The sequence below is a fragment of the Maylandia zebra genome, linkage group LG9 (assembly GCF_041146795.1).
Source record: "Maylandia zebra isolate NMK-2024a linkage group LG9, Mzebra_GT3a, whole genome shotgun sequence".
NCBI classification, from domain to species: Eukaryota; Metazoa; Chordata; class Actinopteri; order Cichliformes; family Cichlidae; genus Maylandia; species Maylandia zebra.
Genome location: NC_135175.1, coordinates 27,680,161 through 27,700,824, shown reverse-complemented (window position 1 = coordinate 27,700,824; position 20,664 = coordinate 27,680,161). Strand labels below are relative to the sequence as shown.

General features: G+C 40.6%; 2 protein-coding genes across 8 annotated transcripts in view; both read right to left on the bottom strand.

Annotated features, from left to right (window-relative positions):
* Positions 1 to 1,169: 1,169 nt before the first annotated feature.
* On the bottom strand, positions 1,170 to 7,701 carry LOC101464698 (apolipoprotein D). 3 transcript variants are annotated; one of them, XM_076888290.1, is made up of 6 exons: positions 7,574 to 7,701; positions 4,407 to 4,522; positions 4,202 to 4,323; positions 3,499 to 3,584; positions 2,275 to 2,518; positions 1,170 to 1,656 (listed from the first exon to the last, which is right to left on the bottom strand). In XM_076888290.1, the coding sequence occupies exons 2-5, from the start codon at positions 4,515 to 4,517 to the stop codon at positions 2,289 to 2,291; spliced, it is 549 nt and encodes a 182-aa protein (XP_076744405.1). In that variant the 5' UTR covers positions 4,518 to 4,522; positions 7,574 to 7,701; the 3' UTR covers positions 1,170 to 1,656; positions 2,275 to 2,288. The 3 variants fall into 3 exon arrangements, with proteins under 3 accessions (XP_076744405.1, XP_012774762.1, XP_004551915.1); XM_012919308.2 differs by lacking the exon at positions 1,170 to 1,656 and adding an exon at positions 7,211 to 7,280 and having other exon boundaries at positions 1,774 to 2,518; positions 7,574 to 7,639; XM_004551858.3 differs by lacking the exon at positions 1,170 to 1,656 and having other exon boundaries at positions 1,774 to 2,518.
* Positions 7,702 to 9,872: 2,171 nt separating this feature from the next.
* The window catches only part of arhgap21a (Rho GTPase activating protein 21a), a 101,052-nt gene continuing 90,260 nt past the window's right edge, over positions 9,873 to 20,664 (bottom strand). For all 5 annotated transcript variants that reach the window (XM_024803675.2, XM_024803672.2, XM_024803674.2 and 2 more), the window contains 10 exons: positions 20,009 to 20,151; positions 19,760 to 19,918; positions 19,384 to 19,462; positions 19,221 to 19,294; positions 19,018 to 19,107; positions 18,720 to 18,845; positions 18,600 to 18,641; positions 17,505 to 17,610; positions 14,042 to 14,073; positions 9,873 to 12,667 (listed from right to left, as the gene is read on the bottom strand). In XM_024803675.2, the coding sequence (XP_024659443.2) occupies positions 10,982 to 12,667; positions 14,042 to 14,073; positions 17,505 to 17,610; positions 18,600 to 18,641; positions 18,720 to 18,845; positions 19,018 to 19,107; positions 19,221 to 19,294; positions 19,384 to 19,462; positions 19,760 to 19,918; positions 20,009 to 20,151 (2,537 nt within the window). In that variant the 3' untranslated portion in view covers positions 9,873 to 10,981. The remainder of the gene's footprint in view (positions 12,668 to 14,041; positions 14,074 to 17,504; positions 17,611 to 18,599; positions 18,642 to 18,719; positions 18,846 to 19,017; positions 19,108 to 19,220; positions 19,295 to 19,383; positions 19,463 to 19,759; positions 19,919 to 20,008; positions 20,152 to 20,664) is intronic.

Here is a 20,664-nt window from a genome sequence, read left to right as displayed (position 1 = left end):
CGCTTTATCACCTATTCAGGATGTAAATCGTGTTTTTAAAAAGTAACTAAGTAATTAATTACTTTTGAAAATAAGTAATCAGTAAAGTAACGGGATTACTTTTTGGGGGAAGTAATAAGTAATTAGCTACTGATTACTTTTTTCAAGTAACTTGACCAACACTGCCCATGAGTCACTGAGTCATGTGAAAACTTCATCTTGCGATTCAGTCACTTGTATCTTTGGCAGTGATGCCTTGAGTAATTATTTTCCATTTGATTTTATCAGTTGCTTGTGCAGAGTTTGAGCCCACTCAAATCATCATCCCTCCATCACCAGTTTGCTTTGCAGTTTGTATAGGGTGTTTGTGCTGATATCTTGTATTTGGTTTTCTCCAAATGTGGAGCTGTGTGTTTGTTTTGGGTTTCTTCTTAGGTTTTGTTTGTTTGTTTGTTTTTTCAATTTTATTTAAGCGTATGTGTGTGTATTATTGTATCTGTTCATGTAAGAAAAACTAACAAATATGTGAGGGGAACAGATTGTATTGTCATTGTAAACTAATGTACACTTGTCTATTAATTAATAGACCTCTCTGCATTGAATCATATCTGTTATTAACCTCTGTCTCTCTTCCACAGCATGTCTTTTATCCTGTCTTCCTTCTCTCACCCCAACCGGTCGCAGCAGATGGCCGCCCCTCCCTGAGCCTGGTTCTGCCGGAGGTTTCTTCCTGTTAAAAGGGAGTTTTTCCTTCCCACTGTCGCCAAAGTGCTTGCTCATAGGGGGTCATATGATTGTTGGGTTTTTCTCTGTATCTATGAAGCGCCTTGAGGCAACTTTTGTTGTGATTTGGCGCTATATAAATAAAATTGAATTGAAATTGAATTGAACTTGTCTCTCAATAAAAATATTAAAAAAAATAAATAAAAAATGTGGACCTGTGGGTTTAGGACCAAACATCTTCATTACGGTCTTGTGTGTCCAAACGACATTGTTCAGGAGTCTTGAGCTTTGTTCAGATCCAACTTTGCAAGCCTAAGCCATGCTGCCATGTTGTTTTTAAAGAGAAGAGGCTTTCTCCTAGCACCCATTCCCAAAAAGTCCTATTAGTTCAGTATCTTTTTTTTTCCTGTCATGAACATTAACATTTAACATATGAGGGCTGTGTGCAGGCAAGATAGGGCCCAAAGTGCCGACTCTCAGAGACTTTATTGCTGAATACCATAACTAAACTGAAAACTAAACAGACAGGCTGGCCGACAAAACACACAGCACAGCGGGTAAAGACTGAGAACTAAAATACACAGGATGGAAAACGAGGAGATAGGAAACAGGTGGAAACACAGCTGGGACTACCGGTAATCGGACAAAAAACGAGATGAGGAAAACCAAAACTAGACACACTGCAGATAGGGCAGAGCATTCAAAATAAAACAGACGTGTGGAACACAGGAAGGGGCACAGAAACAGGACAGGAAACCAAAAACTCAAAACACAACCATCCTAAGAAAACAAAAGTACAAGACTCAAAACACCAGGTCACCGACCCAGGACCGTAACGCTAAATGAGGCCTGTAGAATTTGACGAGTAGCTCTTGGGTTTTTTGCAGTTTCTCTGAGCAATGCACAGTCTGGCTTTGGAGTGAATTTGCTGCAATGTCAACTCCTGAGAAGACCCTGTAAGAGTACAGAAAGTCACAGTAGGAGTACACTTAGTTTCTCACCTTCTTTGTCACTGCACAGTGTTGATGTTGTCACCCACTCATCAGTGAATTCTGATTAATTTCATCAGTATTTAAAGTTGCACATAGAATCATTTATTGCATCACTGTGAGACAGGACTGCATGTTCAATAGATTATTTCCAGTTCAAATGGGAAAAAAAAACAGCTCTAATTTAAGTAGAACAGATCCACAGTTTCTTTTTCCCTCCATCACCAAGAACAGCTTGATTTGCTCATTGTTGTAAATAATAAAAGATGCACTATAGATAGAATATAAAAAGGATGTTGCTATTTTCGTTGACTAATTACTATGCAAACCAATCACTTTTTTACAGATTTAGTATTTAATTCTTTGCAAGAATATGTACTATATAAATGTTTTAATTATCAAATGAATTTTATCTCAAAATATTACTTTAATCCATTCACTTTGTAATCAAATGACAAAATTAAAATGATGAAAACAATGATGAAATAAAAAGAAACAACAATGTAACAGATGTACTATGATTTCATGGCTGGTAGGATAAATAATTAGTTCTACAAACAGAAAAACCCTTTAATGAATGAACCTCTCTGTCAGTTCCTAAATATTTCCACAGCTCTGATATGTGGGCGTCATCTTGGAAATATCGATTCCTTTATCAGTCAGCAACTGCTTGGCGTAATGCACCGTCTCTGGAGGCAGGGAGGGTGACCGTGCGAGAATCCAGGCGTAGTAAACGTGGAATATGCGCAGAATGTCTGTGCAGGAGTACACAATGGTGTAGTTGGTGTAGTTTGTCTCCAGCACCCAGTATGGGCCATAGGGTGTAACTGGTAACAGAAAGCACAGCCACAGAAAGATAAAATACAGACAATAGCAAACTTTTATATGGGTGAGTTTGCAAATGATTTAGATTTGTAAAGCAGAATTGATGCAACATGATATACATTACTCCAAATACAAAGCCATAAAAAGTAAAATGACAAAGCCACTATATATGAAGTCTAATGATCCATACAGCTGCAGTGAGATCTTGCTCCACATTGCCCCTTTGCTGCATTTAGATGTCAAACAGAGCATACAGTGACACCTTTGGTCATCTCAGGATCATGTCTCCAATTTGAATTTGTTATCCTGCTGACTTGTTGACTAATGATCTCCAGCTTGCACTAAAGTGGTGTGTGTCCTAGTGTGAAGTGTTATGGATGACACTTAGCACCTTGGCTACAAATTGCAGATCTGCGCTATCATCCGATCCAAAAGGTGACTGAGTTTCTTAGTTTTTTGTTTTTGTTTTTTTTTTTAAACATGAATTTGCCAGCTAAACCTGAAGTTGTGAAATGGTATACCACTACATTTGATTACTCCTTCCATCTTTAATATTCAGTTTTTGGCGTGACATTGCCATCTCTTGGTTGCTGGCATTCTCAAAGCCCTAAATAAGGGGCACCAAATTGTTTCTGAGAGGTCACTGGCACTGAAACTACTTCCAGCTGTTCCCTTATTCACAAAGGGCTCCCACAGCAGCTGGTTCCACATGTCTCATTTGGCAGGTTTTTACACCAGTTGTTCATCCTGACACACCCCCAAACCCTCCTAGAATTAAACCACAAATCTTTTGCTTGCAAGGTGAATATTTAAGCTACTACACTAAAGAACCAAAATCTATCTCTACCAACGCTACAGAGAATGATTTTATGGTCATTTTTAATGCGGTCCAATAAAAATGCCATAAGTTATGTACTTTTTTTGCCCTTTAATGATGATAGAGTACTTTATGATTTAAATGGGATGATAACAAAATACTTACAATATGAGAAGGAAACTCCAAGCTTAGCTGGTTCTTGTCGGTCTGGAACCACAGCTGTCCCTTCTAAAAACTCCCTTTTACCACCCCTGAGACACACAGATACTGTATGAGTTTATCAAGCAAATTACTTGTTACCACAATCAATTACAGCAAATTAGACAAAATCTCTTTCCTTTGTGCAAACTTCTGTTCAGCACGAGCAAGCACCCTGTGTCATTACAGCAAACGCCACATGAGGTGTGCCGCCACCGAGCCTTCAGTCAACAGTTCAGGGTCAAGATGTTAAACATGTCACTCAGGTTTGTTTTCATTCTCCTCGTACAATACATAAGAAGAAAGGTGCCTAGTGTACACGTTAAATCCACACCCTGAACTGCACCTTGCAGGGGAGAAAAAAAATACCCGTCATTGTTGCCAATATTGAGGTTTGTTTGGTGAAAGGTTTTTTTGTCTTTGTTTGTTTTTTCAGTGATGTACATATTGATACAGCAAATACACAGGTGCAATAATAAAACATCGATTCACTGATCCACACCACCAGGATATACAGCAATGACATCGGAATGTCGTTCGGGCTGGAGAAGTGTAGTGGCTGGACTGGTCGTCCGTGCAAAAACATAATGAAAATCAATTGCTATGTTATCACCTGTTACAATTAAAGTGGTGTTTTCCTTTAGCAAACCACAAGTTGCTTACTACTTACAAAACCTGAGAGTTCAAGACTCGGATGGTCCCATCTTTCCTTACGGAATAATTCGCTTCAATGCACTGTCCTCTGGCAAAAGAAGCAGGCAGCTTCTCAATCTCATACCACTTATCCAGGTACTGTAAATAAAGATGAACAATCATTTCTGTACAGCTCTTTGCTTACTTTGTATGTATGTATACAGAATACTGTTTGTGCTCACCAGCTGAAGGCTGAAGTTAGACTGCACCTTCGGAGTAGGGCAGGCACCAAAGCGAAAAGTCTGAGCCGAGATTGTGGGGACCAGCAGGAGGAGAAGGTAGACAGCAGACATGGTTCCTTTAGGATATGATAAGGTATGTTACACAAGAGTTGCACCTACAGCTCATCCATTTTGTCCACTGGCAGTTTAATACAGCAGGCTGTACAGTGCAGTATTTGCAGGAAATACCGAAATCCATTTTTTAAATGGTAAATTAATTTATTAAGGGGAAAAAAATGTTCAGATCTATCTGGCTCTATGTTAAAAAGTAATTTTCTCCCTGTTTTCTTGTTATTTAGAACCACTCACATACTCTCACTGAGTATGCCAATTGCTGTACTACTGGCCTGCTGTTGAATCAGTTAATGTTCATTAAAGTATATCTGGAAAGCACTCTCTGGGCCCCACTCTCTGATCGGAGTCCTTGTCCTCAGGGAGTTATCACACCAGCATCCCAGAGATAACTCTCTAACACTAACCTAAGAACGGATTGTGTCACCCTTGGCAGCAAGAACTGCATATCAAGTGTTTGTGATAACTGGCAATGAGTCTCTCATACACTTTGGAAGGATTTTGGCCCACTCTTCTTTGCAGAATTTTTTATATTCAGCCACGCTGGAGAGTTTTGAGCGCAAACAGCCCTGTTTAGGGTCATGCCAAAGCATCTCAGTCAGATTTTAAGTAGCCCATTCCAAAACCTTCATTTATTTATTTCTTTATATTTTTGAGCCATTCAGAGGTGGACTTGCTGGTTTGTTTCAGATCATTGTCTTAAGTATAACCCAAGTGTTTTTGAGCGTCAGGGCACAAACTGATGGTCAGACATTATCCTTCGGGATTTTCTGCTAGAGAGCAGAATTGGGTTAGAATGTTAGTATGATCTTCTTTTTATAAAAAGCTTTGTTAGTTTTAGATCTGACATAACAAGGCACAAGACTTCCAAAAAGTTCATTTTTTTGTCTTGTCAGTGGACAGAATATTTTCCTAAAAGTTTTGGGAATCATGATGGGTTTTTTGGGGGGTAAATGTGTTCTTTTTTGTTCAGCAGTAATTTTTGCCTTGGAAGTCTCTCATGGATGCTATTTTTGTCCAGACTTTTTTTTTGTAACTGTATCAGCAACATTGACCTTATCTGAGGCAAGTGAGGCCTGGAGTTCTTTAGATGTTGTCCTGGGTTCTTTTGTGAGCTCCTGGGTGAGTCAGTGATCTTGGACTAATTTAACCTGGGAAGATTCACCAGTGTTCCAAGTTTTCCTCATTTGTGGATAACGGTCTCAATGTGGCATTGTAACCCTTTGCAGACTGATGATGGCATGTCAATGACTTTGTTTCTCATCTTCCGTTGAGTTGCTCTAGATCGAGCCATGACGTGTTGCTTTTCGAGATCTTTTAACTGATTCTATTCAAGTAATTTCTTGATTCAACTGCTCTGGCAGTAATCATGTCTGGATAATGCATTTTGTATTTAATCAAGTTATCTTTAGTTAATAATAAACTTTACTTTCTGTGAAACATTTAAGTGTGACAAATGTGCAAAGTTAAGAAATCAGGAAGGGGCCAGATACTTTTTTCACAGCACTGTATGTTCACAAGAGTACTGATTGAATAACACTGCAAACAGCCGGGCCCCAGTTTTATAAGATATAAAGCAACAGACGAAGAGATATATGTGAACACTTGACCAAAACTATTGAGCCTAGATTATAAAACCTTTGTGTACACAGCTAGCTAACAGGTGGTACAATCTACACCTATTATTGAAAACTCTCATGATGTAAACAGCTGCACTAGCTGACATGTTTTAAAGCATATTCTTATGATAATTATTCTTATTGGTAATTGGTTTTGGCTTAAATGGCTGACATCTACTACCAATAATTTTATCCTACAAAGGGAGCTTATGCAGGTGAGCACAGTGTCTTGTGATTTACGGGATGAATCAGTTTGAAAATTCTGAACCCATGTTGTCGAAATCACTGTGATTTTACTTTCCACAATAATTAGCTAACACGACATAACACACTTTTCAGCTTTCATTTATTTTGAAACTGTGTTGTTGTTGTTTTTTAGATCTGGAATGTAAAAATGTTTGTCTGTTTAAATGTGCTGTGGGCTGTAAATTACACCATCATGAAGATCACCACAAAAGGGTTCAGCAATTTTTCACAGTGTATGATTGAGGTTTATTTATTTATTTATTTATTTATTTAACAGAATTTAGTGGGCTACATATTGAACTTCTCAATATTCCCCTGAGCTGACTTCTTCCCAATGTGGAGGAGTGGCAGCTTCACTCCACTCAATCTAGGCCAAAGAGCCTAATAATCTCTCAAGTGTAATGAAAATTTCAACCACATGGAGGCAGTATTCTACTAGTATGTGTGCTTGATTTTTACAAGAACTGGGTTTGCTTAAATAAAGCAGGAATGTGTCATGTAAGAGTCAGGGTTGAATGTTACCCTGACTTAATGTGGTTTAAAAACAGAAAGTAGTATTAGTGAGAGTCCAGCCAATGTCAGGTTCAGGGTATTGTTTTAACACAAAACAGCATGGCTGTTTTTAGTAGTTTAAAAGCTTTCAAAGTTAAGTAAATGTTTTAAACATGATTGTTTTGTAAAAAGAATTTAACTTTCAATGGTAGACACCATGTATACACAATACTTGCTTTTTTGTAATTGTTTGCATTGTTTTACTTCATTTTACTTGAGAAAATCTCTGCTGCTCGGTGTTTTAGTTTCGGACAGCAAACAGGTTGTTTGTCGCACCTGTTACACCTGTTCTTCTGGTGTCACGTAACAAATTCCTGTGGGACTCAGGTGCTGCTTCTTCTCAGTGCTATGTAACAAGAATGCAAATATTTGAAATATATCCAAAGACGGGATTCCAGAATATTATTAAAGAAAAATCACAGTAAACTCTCATCTAAGACAACGGACGGTTAAACCAACGAGAAGAAAAGAAGATCAAACCGTAGAAAATAATCTTTTGTTTTGTTATCTAAAAATTGAATAAATAAAACAAAACAAAACCAAAAAAAAAAAACCTTGCCAAATAAACGCATGCCATCTTCCACTTTCAGATAGGTGCTCTTTTCGTTTCGTTTATTAAAGTAAATAACTCTGTCTTACCTGAGCGGTGCACAGGCGTCAGGTCAGGTGGAGGCTTGCATAAAGTGAATGTCTCCAGCTCTACGGAAAAACACGGGCTCGCCTTTACGTTACGTCACGCGAAGCAGAGCTTTATGTGCGCTTTATGTGGAAGGACCGTGACAATTGTGCATCTTGGTTCATGGTTATTGCAGCTTTTGATGATTTGGTGCAATGACAGGGCAAGGATCCGTCTTTTGCAAAACATACAATCAATAATAATAAAGGAAAATATGCTAATTGCCTTGCTGTGTCAGTGTAGTAAAGGATCCATTCAGACCCCACAGGGTTGATGTTGTCAGCTCTGATTCGCTTCTTCCTCATAATGGAGTTTACTTTTATGTATTTTGAATTGTTCAACACGCTTATGTATGCTGATTACGGAAGTGTGAGGCTCATCGGTATGTCACCCAGAAACAGGAAGTATAGAGTTGCCATGGATACCGTGAGTACTGCCGTACTGTGATGGGAAACGACATTTAATAAGCCATTATTTATTTATTTACTTATTTATTTATAACACATATCAAGAAATGAGCGAGATTTGTGTCATTTGTATCTGCGTCCTAAACTCCACCCTTCTAATTCTAGGTTTAAAAAAAGAAGAAAGGAAAAAAAACAATCGCGAGGCATTAGAGTAAATATGAAAATGTCCTTCATAATGAAAACAAACTCCATCTCACTCTAGTAAAAAATGAGTAAAATAAAAAAAGAAATTCTTCAGGAGCAGTTTAATCCTCTAAACCAGTTTTCATGCTGTATTTGTTAATATAACTTTATTCTGATTTTAACCACATAAGTAGATTTTTAACTAGCCAAGTAAGACAGGGTAATGACACCCATTCAAACCTTTACTCTGATCAGCTCTGATCATTACAAAAGCAGAGAGCTAAGTAGTATCTGTCATATACTGGGTTATGTTAGTGCCTACATTGAGCCGTGGGGTATTGTGGATTTAAGCCATATGATATGCTTTTGCGGCAGGGCTGTCTAGTAGTTTATTCCTAGCTGTCGTACCCGTTGTTGTGTTGTTCTAAGTGATGGATGCTGAGCTGCTGATAAGGAAAGCTACCGAGTGGTCATTCTACAGTATCCTTTGTGTTTTCATTTATTCATTTAGCTCTTCTGGTGTTTTACTTGTTGAAATTCATGCTCCGCGAACAGCTTCACTTTCCAAATTAGTTCTTCCCAACTAATAATGGAAGAGAAAACAAAAGATGGGCCAGAAAAGAAAGTAGTTCTTTTCAGAAGAAAAAATAGAAAAATCAAAAAAATTAAAATTCATCAGATCCTTTTGGTTTACTGTGCAACTTATCCTACAATTTCATTCTGTTTTATTCTGTAGGATTAGGTCATATAAAAGAGTTGAGAATAAAAATATAAAAATATACATTCCTATTTTTAAAAGATACAATCTTTAATATGATAATTCATGTTGCTAATTATTTAACTGAATTTCAGCATACGTCTCAGGTTTTCTGCTTTTTTAAGAAAAGTTACTGTAGTTAATGAAAGCAATCTGTCAGCATGGCTCTTTGACATTTAATATTTTGAATCAACTTATAAAACTACAGGAAAAAGTTGGTGGAAAAACAGGAACTTTTCTCTTTACTAAATTACTTTTGTTTAGTATGAGTGGCCAATGATGAGGTCTTCATCAGTAGGAAAAGTTGTAAAACCCTCCTTCCCGTTTTCCAAAGCCTTTCTTTCTGTGGGCTGCTTCTGGACCCCGAGCCTCTGGTTTGCCACCCTAATTATGACTTTTGTTATAAAACAGGAAAATCTACAAACTTTGGCTGTAAATTACAAGAGCAGTAAGTTTTTTGTGTCAGTTATTTGTAATTTGTTTATTTCTGCAACTATTTATGCTTCATATTGTTTGCAGCACATGACCTGATCTCAGATTTCTATTTAAACTTCTTGGAATGAGGCAGAATTTTATATCTTGAAGGCATCAAAATTAAGAAACATTTGTCTACGATCCCTGTCAGTTTCACCCCATCTGTTTAAAGCAGGAAAGTAAGCCAAGAGATCATTGTATATTCCTGAGCTTTGAAGCTGGTGTTGCATTACAACAGCTGTCATGATTGTTGTGATTTAAATCAGGCTGTTGTAATATTTCAACGTGATGCAAGCATACAAATCTGAAGAGCAACACAATGCTTTGATAAAAACATATGCGATTTATTGTAATAAATATATTTGTTTGGACAAAAAAAAATCTGGTCTATTATTCTTCCCAGATGTTTTCTGAGAATAACAACAATGACGCCAAAGAGACGAGGGTCTAAATAAAGGTTATTTATTTCCAGTGTTTGTTGAGGGGAGGACGTGGTGTTGCGCCCATGTTTTTCTGTAAACACGGGCGAGATGTTCACTCTTCAGCAAACATTGTCTCATGCAGTTTCAAACATTTTTTTTTTTCTCCCAGCTTTTTAAAGCACCCGTTCAATTTTTACTGCAAAACCCGGGGGGGGGGGGGGGGGGGGGTGGTGGAAAACTGAAATAAAACTATAATGAAACATTACCGCGATAAAAATCCGATGTTGCTCCGATGCTGCTGTGAGTTTAACTAAAAACAGGATAAAATCTGGAATGCCTGTGAGGTTAAAAGAAAAAAAACAACCCTCCTTGTGTTTCCAACCATCCATAAAAACAGTTTAAAAACAAAACAAATAAAAGAGGCACTTTTTTTTCGTATGTAAAAACTCACTTTTTGGACTATACCTTCACAAAACTACTGTACCAAGCATTACATACTGTAGTATCAGCTTTTATTACTGTTTTCTCAGTCTTTTATTTCATAAAACTATAATAATCCCCCAGTTCCTCAAGCTAATATCTGGCTGTTGTGAGTGTGCTGTGAAAATACAAAATAAAACGACAAGAAACATAAAAAGAAAAAAATAAACTTCCCACAGCACTCAGCTCAGAAAGCAGCCCTCAGTTACTTCCACGTACTTCAAGTACAGCCGAGAAAAACACAGACATGCCGTTTTGAAAAAGACATTATTGTCACAAGCAACTCATGTTAGTCCAAAAAGTGTAATACATTCTTCATACCGCTCCAAAGAGGAAGAACTGAGTCATGATTCCTTATTAAAAAAAACTCTTGCACCTGCTTTCCTCAGTAATACTCGAGTTGACCCTTATATTTGTCATCGTGTCCTATTAAAGTCAGATTCTTGCACTCGTTGGGTTCGATCTTACAGGAGAAAAGTCTGTGTTAGACATCTCTTCAGTCGAATTCCAGTAACAATCATAATAAGTATGTACAGTAGATACATAAAGTATACTTTGTAGAAAAAATATTGTGCAGTAACCTCAGCTAAAATACCCACATTCATACACGTACACATTCATCCCGGTTTTGTTTTTTTGTTTTCCATTTCACAGATACTGGTAGAACCGTGAGCGGACAACTTGAGCTCCAGAGAGTTTGTGTGGGTGAGCGTCGTCCCCTAAGGAGCCTTTGTTTTTGCTTTGCAGCCCTCTGCCGTTAATGTGCTCCCCGGCTGGAGGCTGAGCCCCAGGGGAATCCGAAGGCGGTGGAGGTGGAGGTCTTTCGGGAGGTCTTTCTTCATGCACTTCTGCGTGATCATCCTCAGGCACCGCTTTGGGCGCAACCTCGACGCTTGGCTCGGAGCCTCTGCTTTGCTCCCTCGCAATCCAGTCTCGAATGGATAAGTCCTGAGAGGAGCATCTAGGCCTCAGGGGGTCTAGAGCTGAGAGTTCAGCCGCCTGGTCCACCCCACCCTGCTCCCGCCAGTCGTTGATGATTGCCAGCTCTGCGAAGTCTCTCTGCCCACCCATGGTGTGCCTCCGTCGGATGTTCTTTTTCTTACTGCGACCGTCGGGAGATCGGTTCTTCTGAGTAAACATGTCATCAGCGGACGTTCGTAGCCTAAACTTGAGCCTCTCTGTGATCTTAAGGTGCCAGGCTGGTTCGGATCGCTCTGACTCACTGCGCGAAGAAGAGCTGAGGCTGCTCGTGGATCGGCCCTTTTTCATCACCTCCAGGACTCGAGACAACCGGCTGGAAGACTCCGCCCTGCCCTCGCTTCGCTCCCCGCTGCCAGCAGCCCCTTCGACTGATGATTCACTGTCTGTTTTCTGTTTCAGGGACCACCTTCTTGAGAGGGTATCGCACTCGATCATGCGGTGTGTTGGGAAGAGCCGCCGTGCTTCCAGTTTTGGTGAGGTGCCCCCTTCGATAGCACTGCCCCCTTTGGCCTCTGCCTTTTCTTGACTTTGCGCTGGGCAGGGTGTGGACTGGCTGCTGCCGCCGCCTGGAGCAAAAACTGGAAAGTCGCTCTCGCTGTCTGTCTCCATCGGTCGTCCCTCGCTGATGAGCTCACTGCGCTCATCATCTGCCTCCTCGCCACCCTGCAGCTCTGGACTCAGCACGCTTGATTCCGCTCCAGTCAGGAACGTGATAGAGGAGGTGGTGGAGTAGTCAGAGGTGATAGAGCTCACCTCTGCGCCAGCGGACGCCCCCGCACCTGCTCCCAGAGCGGCTCCTGCTGGCAGGTCAGGGGACACTCCCGCAATCCACTTTTTCGGTCTGGATCGTGGCACTGATGCTCCAGAGCTCATGGTCCCAAGGTCTGAGGTGTTTTCATCAAGCTGGGACGGAGGGTCTGACAATGAGGATTTTCCCTGAGGAGCTGTTTGGTAGCTGATGTTGGGAGAGTTGGAAATCTTTGGGGAAGGTAAAGGTGAAGGCGAGGAGCGTCTGGGGGTAATCTTCTCCCTCAGGAATAAAGAGTTTCGGTGCTCTCTCTTAGCTTTAGGTGTGAGCTCCACTGTCCTCCCGTTCTCCTTCCTCTCTTCTGTCCGTGCTTGCTGCTTCGTGCTGGGTTTGGTGTTAGGGCTGGGACGAGTCTCGCCCTGTGCCTCGGTCTGCTGGTTTGGCTTCTGGCCAAGGATTTCCTTCTTGAGGAATACAGAATCCAGATCATCGTCTGAGCTGCTAGGCTGCGGCTTCTCCCTTGACTTCTTTCTTTTGCGGCTGGCTACAGCAAAGATGGAGGAGACCAGGAGGTCTCTGCTGCACTGATCCTTCCCTGAGGAACCCTGCACAGAGGAGAGGGGAACAGAAAGAGAGAGCACAAGAAGAACAAAATGAGCACTGCTGAATCTAAGAAACACAAAAGACGACACAGAAACTTTTAACCCCAACCCCTTTCCTCAAGTCTGTACTCCACCTGTTCCCATGAAGCACCAGACAAACAAGTAGACAGAAAGAGGGACATTAGCAGCATCATAAACAGGGAGCACAGTACTGATTCATGCTGGCTTTAAAGCAGAAGCAGAAGCAGCAGCACAGCATGAACTGAAGCGCGGCTGAAGCTGAAGAGAACAGCAGTGCAATGATGGAAAGCATCTGCCTTTTTTTCCCTCCTACATCCTAACAAGCTGTTGAACACTCCCAAGTTCCTCAGCCACAAGTTTTTAATCCAGGGTGTCCCCGAGAAGGACTTCATGAAAGACTTGATGCACAGCAGCCTTTATGGCTCCAACTCGCTGACCATCTAACCATGGAAATTGTTTCGTTTTCACTGTGGATGTGAGGGTCAAATAATGTGTGGTCACAGCACTGAGAATACACAATGGGCCTCAATCACTTGTATGTCCAGACAAATATTCTGAATTACCATCAGATTCATAGTGAACTTTTTTGTTATTCACCAGGACAAAGATTTTCCCAGAAACTACTGAGAAATCAATGAAGTTGCTGTAAAACGGAACACTTGCAAAATGCAAAAAAGGAAGACTTTGGTGAATGAAAGCCGGAAGCGGCACACCTCCTCCTCGGGTAAACTGAGAGAGCTGGGCTGCAATAACAGATGTGGAGCCCTTTGAACCACAACTAGAAGAAAATGAAAGAAGCAGGTGGAGGACAGGGACCACGTGATCTTTTAATTTTTGTGAATGAGGCCCAGTGTGTAGCAACAGATGAGTGAAAACTGTTCACAGTGAGGTCTGTGGGTGTTTTGAAGTACAAAATCCCTGCACCCTGTGACAGCAATCGTGCATGTTTTCAAACGCCAAACAAATTTTGTGGTCAGTCATTTGTTTAAGTTTTGTGTTTACAATCTTTCTTTCTGATCCTCTGGTATTTAACACCAAATTATCTTTTTAACGTTCCTTATTTTTTGACAGGCTGTCTTTGAACCATAAAACAAAGTCCAGCATCACATCTGTCTCTTAATGAGAACATTGCAGATGTTGCTGTTTAACTTCTTATATGTATTCTAGTAGTGTTGTGAGTACCACAAATTAGTCTTTTTCACTGTTCAGGAATAAGGCAGAAAATCAGAACAAGTAAACAAGATGCTGCTATAAATTAAATTAGGTGAAAATGCCTTCAGCAGTAAGTTTATATCATCTGTTCTCTTCCTACCTCCTCTCATCTCACACCATCAGACACTGGAGACACACACTCACCTTTGATTTAGCCGAGTCACTAGTTGGGGAATCTGTAGGTAAAAGAGAAAAAGAGAGACACGTTAGATGATTTAACAACACAGGTGAGCACACAGAGGGGGTTAAACGTGTGGAAATGAGTGTGACAGGAAACAAAGGAGGAGAAAGAACCATGTTGATGAGAAGAAGCATGATGAAAAACACGAGACCGATGAGAGGTGAGAGCAAACACAAGCGGACAACAGGCCATGCTGCACACGGGGACAGATGAGCTCAGCGTTACACTCAGGTCCACGTCTGTATGTGTGACATGTGACATGACATGTGACATGACATTGTTTCCTAATTAAGTGTAGACCAGAGGGTGTCAGAAAACCCACAGAAGATGCTGACGGCTATTTCCATCAAAGCTCATCTTGGTGATTCTGAGTGCAACTTTTGCAACGAACAGCAGCGGGGCAGATGACGTGCCATGCAACACGAGGATGGTGATCGATTTGTTATCCAGGAATGAAACCGTGGTCCTGTGGTAGCATTTTCTGATAGAAAAAAAAATTGGTAGTGGCCACATATGAGGATTTCTCCTGATACTTTCAACAATTTCTTGGGCTGCACTGTAAGAATTATGAACAAATGCTTCTGTTGTAATTGTCACTGCAAGTGTCAACCTCTCACGTGTCTTAATCTCTGTGGTTTGTGCTACTTTTCAGATCATCCAACTAGGTTTTAAAAAGTTTCTTTAGGTTAAGAAACACTTGAGTTTACTATCATTTTCAAAGCCATGAAGAGGTGAAACTGTCCAAAAAGCATGTAATTTGTTACTGTAGATGACCCAGTTCATATCATTCACATGCTAGAATATCAGCTAGGAGCACTGCACATTAATGTTGATTGCCTCCTGATGACACAGTAACTGCTAGCTAGCTACAACCCATAGACTGTATATAAAAAATGCAAGAGCCACCAAAAAGGCTTCTATTACCTGTACTTTTAAAATAGCAAGCACAGACTGAAATTGCTTCTTTAAAAAGTCAGTGTTCAGCTGATGTTCATACAGTAAATTATGATTTCATGTAGCGTAAAATGGACAATAGAGTCTGGCTTCATTTTGACTGACTGGTCACTATTTTATGAATGGGCAGTATTTTCAGTTCCTCAGTGAGATCCAAACCTCTCGTCATGTCAAGTTTAAGGTGAAAGTCTAAATTCCCAGTTCATGTTTTACACAGAACCTTAAAAGTCAACAGAAGCGGTTGCTTCCATCTTTTACATACAGTCTATGATAAAACCACAGTATATAGAGATTTTGGAGACACGTCGTCATAGCTTCTTTTTTCTGACTAAGATTCGTTTGCCAGAAAGGAAATAAACACATAATAAACAAAGTTGCAAATAATTTGAATGATCTGAATATTCTTTTTCTGATTTTCCAGATATTGCAATAATGTTGTCATGAAGCTTTTTAGCACAAATATTTGTACAATGACAATCTAATGATGTGACAGCCCTTTTCCTAGCCATGTTTTTTTGTAACTGTCAACCTTATTTTAAAAAAAGCCTAAAATTAAACTTCAGTATTAAAATAACAAATATGGTTTAAGCTTCTAACTGGAGATCAATGTCACCGATCCATTTCTGTCAAAACAGGTTGATACCAAATTTGCCAATGAAGCAGTGTGAGATGATATGAGGTCTCAGACACATTGACACAGTGATGACAAAAAACATCTATGGAAGAAACCAAATAAAGAAAAAAAGAAATGAAGGTGACGGGGGGGTCACAGAGGGGCTAGCTATATGAGAAGAGAGGACACTACATGAGAATGAGTGTGTCAGCAAGGAAAACCTATAATCAGTCCTCACCTGCTCTGCAATCTGTCACTCATAGCATCCCTTAGCTAAAATTTGTGTTTGTGTGACATAGCCAAGCCCCCCTATACACCCCTTACAATACAGATGGAGGCACAATATGCAGGTGCACACTGACCAGTGACGTAGAAACCGTACCATGCTATCTCTCCTGTTGGCAAGCTTGCGAGACAGTGAGGAGAGACAGCGGAGAGCCTTTCAGACAGTAGCACCGGCCTGTGTTAGGTATACTCTGATAGAAAACCGGACACCGTACAGTACCGTGTTGCCGCTTCGCTTCCCCTTTTCATCAAGCTTTCTTTGATTAACTTTTTTGTTTGTTTGTTTGTTTTGTTTTCTTCTCTCTCTTTGGCATTTCTTAATAGAGCTGCGGGTTCCTGCAGACTAGGCAGCTACACTGCGGGCAACAATCCTCCTTCTTCCTACAGTTCCAGCTGTCCATCACAGACATTATAGAGTCCATCAGTGACATCATGGTGTGATAGACTCCTCCCACTTGGCCTGTGTCAAGATCAGTATGTGTGAATGCTGGGAAAGCCGTTAGGACACCCGACAGAGCCTCACTAGAGACAGAGGAATCAGAGGTCGCCTTTTACTGTAAAAACATCTAGTTCTGACGTGCCAAAGAACATGCCGTATTAGTGCAACAGTAGGCAGGAAAAAGAGGGGGAAATGGGGGTACCAAAAAGGGCAGAAGGTTGTTTAAAAAGAACTGCTTAAAAGGCTAGCATATACCGAAAAGGAGGAATAGATTTTAAAGCAAATGAAGGAGGGAGGCAATTTTTTGCATCCTTTTGGGGATGCAAATAAATTGCCCACTGAATCCCACACAGGGATTTGGACCGGCCTGTTCTCATATCGGGGCTGTCAGATAATGCCGTTTTGTCAAAGCTGCTGGCGTGTCTCAGCAGAAGGTGTCCTTTCGCAGTAGCGTGCATAACACGCCGGGTTATAGAATCAACGAATGGATCTTTAAAGAGGTGTAAACTTAACCAAGGAATAAATATTAAGACAATCCATGATTTTTCCCTGTGCACAAAACTTGGAATAAATTGGAATAAAGATGTTTTTTTACCAGGTGAGCTACGTGGGGTTTCATTTACAGAAGTTAAGTTCTTGAAATGGTCAGAATTAAGATGAAAATTCAGACTTTTGTTATGTAATATGTGGCCCCCAAAAGCCCAGTTTGAGGTAATAAAAAGTCTTCTAAGCTCAAAACAGGATGCGAACCACAGTGGCATCAACCACAATAATCGTGCTGTTAAGCTTGTAATTTCTGACACTGCCACCCTTACCGATGTCCTAATTCCTAACACCTAATAAGTTTACAGAACTGCAAAAGCAGGGCCAAAAGACACCTGACAAAAGGGCATTATGTAACGTCCCAGAATGAGAATTCATTGTTTGGACTCAGTGTTAGCCATTCTTCCTAATGGCAACAGCCAAAGGAGCAAAAGGGGAAGCTTGGCCTGGGGAAGAAGCAGCATCATCAACATTTGTTTCTAATCTTAAACACAACCGGTCCCTCCCAGCTTTGACCACAGTGCTCAGCGGTGAAAGGGTAGAGAAAGGTTAACCCACCACAGAGTTGGCCTGCCAAAATGCAGCGTGTTACCTGATACTTCACCCTGCGATGTGCCCGTACGGCCGATGTTGGTGAGCAGGTGATCGATGTTGGGGAGGGGCTGAGACTCCACTGCACTCTCCTCCTGGGACACAGTCTGAAAGGAGGAAGGAGAAGTTAATGATTTGATTTGGGTATCTTTCATCATAAAAGGTAAAACAGTTTTTTGCTGGTTTGTTAATTTTCTTCATTCAACGTCCAATCAAAAAGCAGGTCAACTTCATAGCAATGTTCAGTGAATGCAGCTCGGTGTTGGGCACCTCATTCTTCCATTAACTTTGCTGTTGTAACTGTGAACTATCCTTTGAAAGAACACATACTTAACTTCTTGGGTGCTGCATAAGTTAGTTGAAACCAATTTTCAAACATGTACTCTGAACAACATCAGGAGTCTAAAGCTGTCCTTTCTCACATGTAGCACACAGCACATGGGAAATACTCAGAAACACCACAAGGGACAGTGGTGTTGCTACTAGAGTGTTTTAGTTGGGGTAGGAAGCATTGCTGCAGTTGTACTGTTACTTCTTTCACACTGATGAGGTTCCACATTTCAACCAATAGGAGAACGAAGCATTACAAAGATGAAAGTGTTTCTTTTAGGAAAATCATGGTGGGCAGATTCTGCAGGATGCAACTGAAAATCACATCCAGTAGCCACAGAATGGCACCAGCAATTTGTTGGTGGTGGAAGAAAAAAAAAAAAACACTAAAATTTTGTCCTACCACTTTTTGCTTTTCTATTTGATTTAGCAGCACCCACAAACCCTCCTTTCCCTTGCAGTCTGCCTCTTTTCTTCGCCTTTGGAAAACCTCTAAGCAATAAATACCGTGGCTGAGCCACGTCCATCTGGTTTTATGTTACTTCCCTCCTTCCTAACAGAGCTGGGTAGTAACACCAATCATGTTTTTGAACCGCAATGTTTTTGTTTTCACTGAGTAAAAACTGATCAATGCTTTCGAACTGATTCAGTGTTTTTTCTCTTTGCCATCTACATTTTTTTTGCCAACTCCCTTCACCAAAACTGCCTTTTTTGTTTTAGTATTTAGAGAAGAAAACAATGTTATTGTAGTAACGTCTGTACCCACCACTGGCTCTCCATTTCCATCTTCAGTGAAGAACCAATCGTACTGCAAGACACGAAATAAACGTGAGAAAATAAAAATTTGTGTGCATGTTTGAATCAGTGACCCAACACTGAAACTCACATTTTGAATGAGGGTCTCCACTATCTTGTACTGGTCGGGCATGTGCGTCACCATATGGGTCATGTTGTCCTCGGTGGTGCGCACCAGAGTTGGGCCGAACACGATGGCCAGGTTCCTCGGTTCCATCTGACATTTTTTTTTAAAAAAGTTGTTTTTTTCTTTTTTTTGTTTGTCTCCAAACTGAGTAACTCAGAACAGAGGGGTCTACATAATTGTATAATAAGACTATAAATTACACTACAGACAAGAACAAAAATATGTAAACAACAAAAGCAACAATGACAACAACAACAAATACCTTATTTTTCTCAGAGTTGTCAGCCACAGTTTTCAGGTGAGCTGAGAGGAACTTGAGGGTCTCGTAATGATGAGCCGGTAACTCGTGAAGCTGTAAGGAAAAGAGAAATTACACAAAACACAAATTGAATGTCTGACATCTTAGTTTCTTGCATTTTGTGTAATTTTAATGAGGTTAAATGTTACAAAACGACTTCTACTCACCAGTCTCTTCAGCACTTTGAGTCTCTCCACTGGGTCCTCTATCCTGTTGGCCTCTATAAAATCTGAGTACCTCTCTGCAGGACGAAAAAAGAAGAAGTAAAAGTACTTTTACAGATGACAGTTCTCCTTTTTAACCACTAGATGGCAAGAAGAATCAACTTACCATTGGTGAACAGGGGCTCGGGGAGTTTCCGAAAGAAGGACTTGAGTAAACTACTGATCACATTGAGGTCCCTCCATTTCTGTACAAAAACACAATTAATTTAGCAAAAGGCTCATTTGGGAAAACAAGTATGATGGTTTTCTACAGCTTCCACTGCTGCTGCATAATGTTTGTGATCCAGAAATACAAGTTTACCCAGCTTCTGCAATAAATAGATATTACATTTTAAAGATTTACCCATCACTGGCCAGAGTACAAAGATGTAGAAAAGAGACCTGTCAGTCTGCAGCTTTTAAAAATACTTCAGGCCATTAGGGAAACGCACTTCAAGGAGAGTTTAATTAAAGCAGCAGCAGATCAATGAAAGGACACTCACATCGTCTTGGATGTCGATATCATTCATGCCCTTGTTATTGAGCTCCTCCTGCATGTTGGAGATCGCAGCATTGTTTCCAGGAACTCTGTAAATGCCCGTGTACTCCAGCCCCCTCTCTTCCACCAGCTTACAGCAAACCTCCACAATCAGAGGCACAAACTGGAACACAGAGGAATGAGGACCGTGTTTTAAAAGGCCCATTCCAGAGCAGAACATTGGGTTTGTGCACTGAATAAAACCAGCCCGAACCTTGTTGGTCTGTGCAGGAGGACAGTCGTCCAGTCTCACTCCAAACGTGACTCCAGGAGATGGCTTCTTCTCGAAAGGTTTCCTCATCAGTCCTGGGATGCCCTTTCGCCATGTCCCTTTATCCTTGGGAGGGCTGGTGTCATCTGCACACACAGGACAACACACAGGATACCGTGAATAGTAGCTTCTAATTACAACATGTCTGAGAAGGATAAGTTAAGGATATGTAGTAAAATCCAATAACTCCTTTTATATGATTGATGTTTAGCTACTGTGTGTAAATCCTGAGCACTTCTGCTTTTATTCTTATCTGGATCCAAATGCTGTCAAATACAGGATTTATTAAGCACAGAATGGATTCGACTGTCAGGATTATTGTGATGCTCCAGATATGAATACAGAACTATACTGACTGTTTTCTTGCAGTCTTCTTGCCACTCTAATACGTTTTGTACTGCTAAGCTGAGCAGTTTCTGGCACAAGGTGCAACAATCTTCAAGTTTATTACCTTTAACAGGCACGAATCAAGCTCTACGGGTGTTGTACTTGAGGCACAGCTCATTGAACGTGTATTTACTTGCATTAAAGTAACATTAACTGTAAAACAATGAGTTATTACTTCCAGAAGTGATACCCTCCATCGTCATCATCAAAAC

Coding starts and splice junctions, on each gene's coding strand:
- LOC101464698 (XM_076888290.1), bottom strand. CDS start 4,517: ATGTCTGCTGTCTACCTTCTCCTCCTGCTGGTCCCCACAATCTCGGCT. Junction 4,324..4,406: donor CTAACTTCAGCCTTCAGCTG/GTGAGCACAAAC, acceptor CTTTATTTACAG/TACCTGGATAAGTGGTATGA. Junction 2,519..3,498: donor TGGAGTTTCCTTCTCATATT/GTAAGTATTTTG, acceptor TTCTGTTACCAG/TTACACCCTATGGCCCATAC.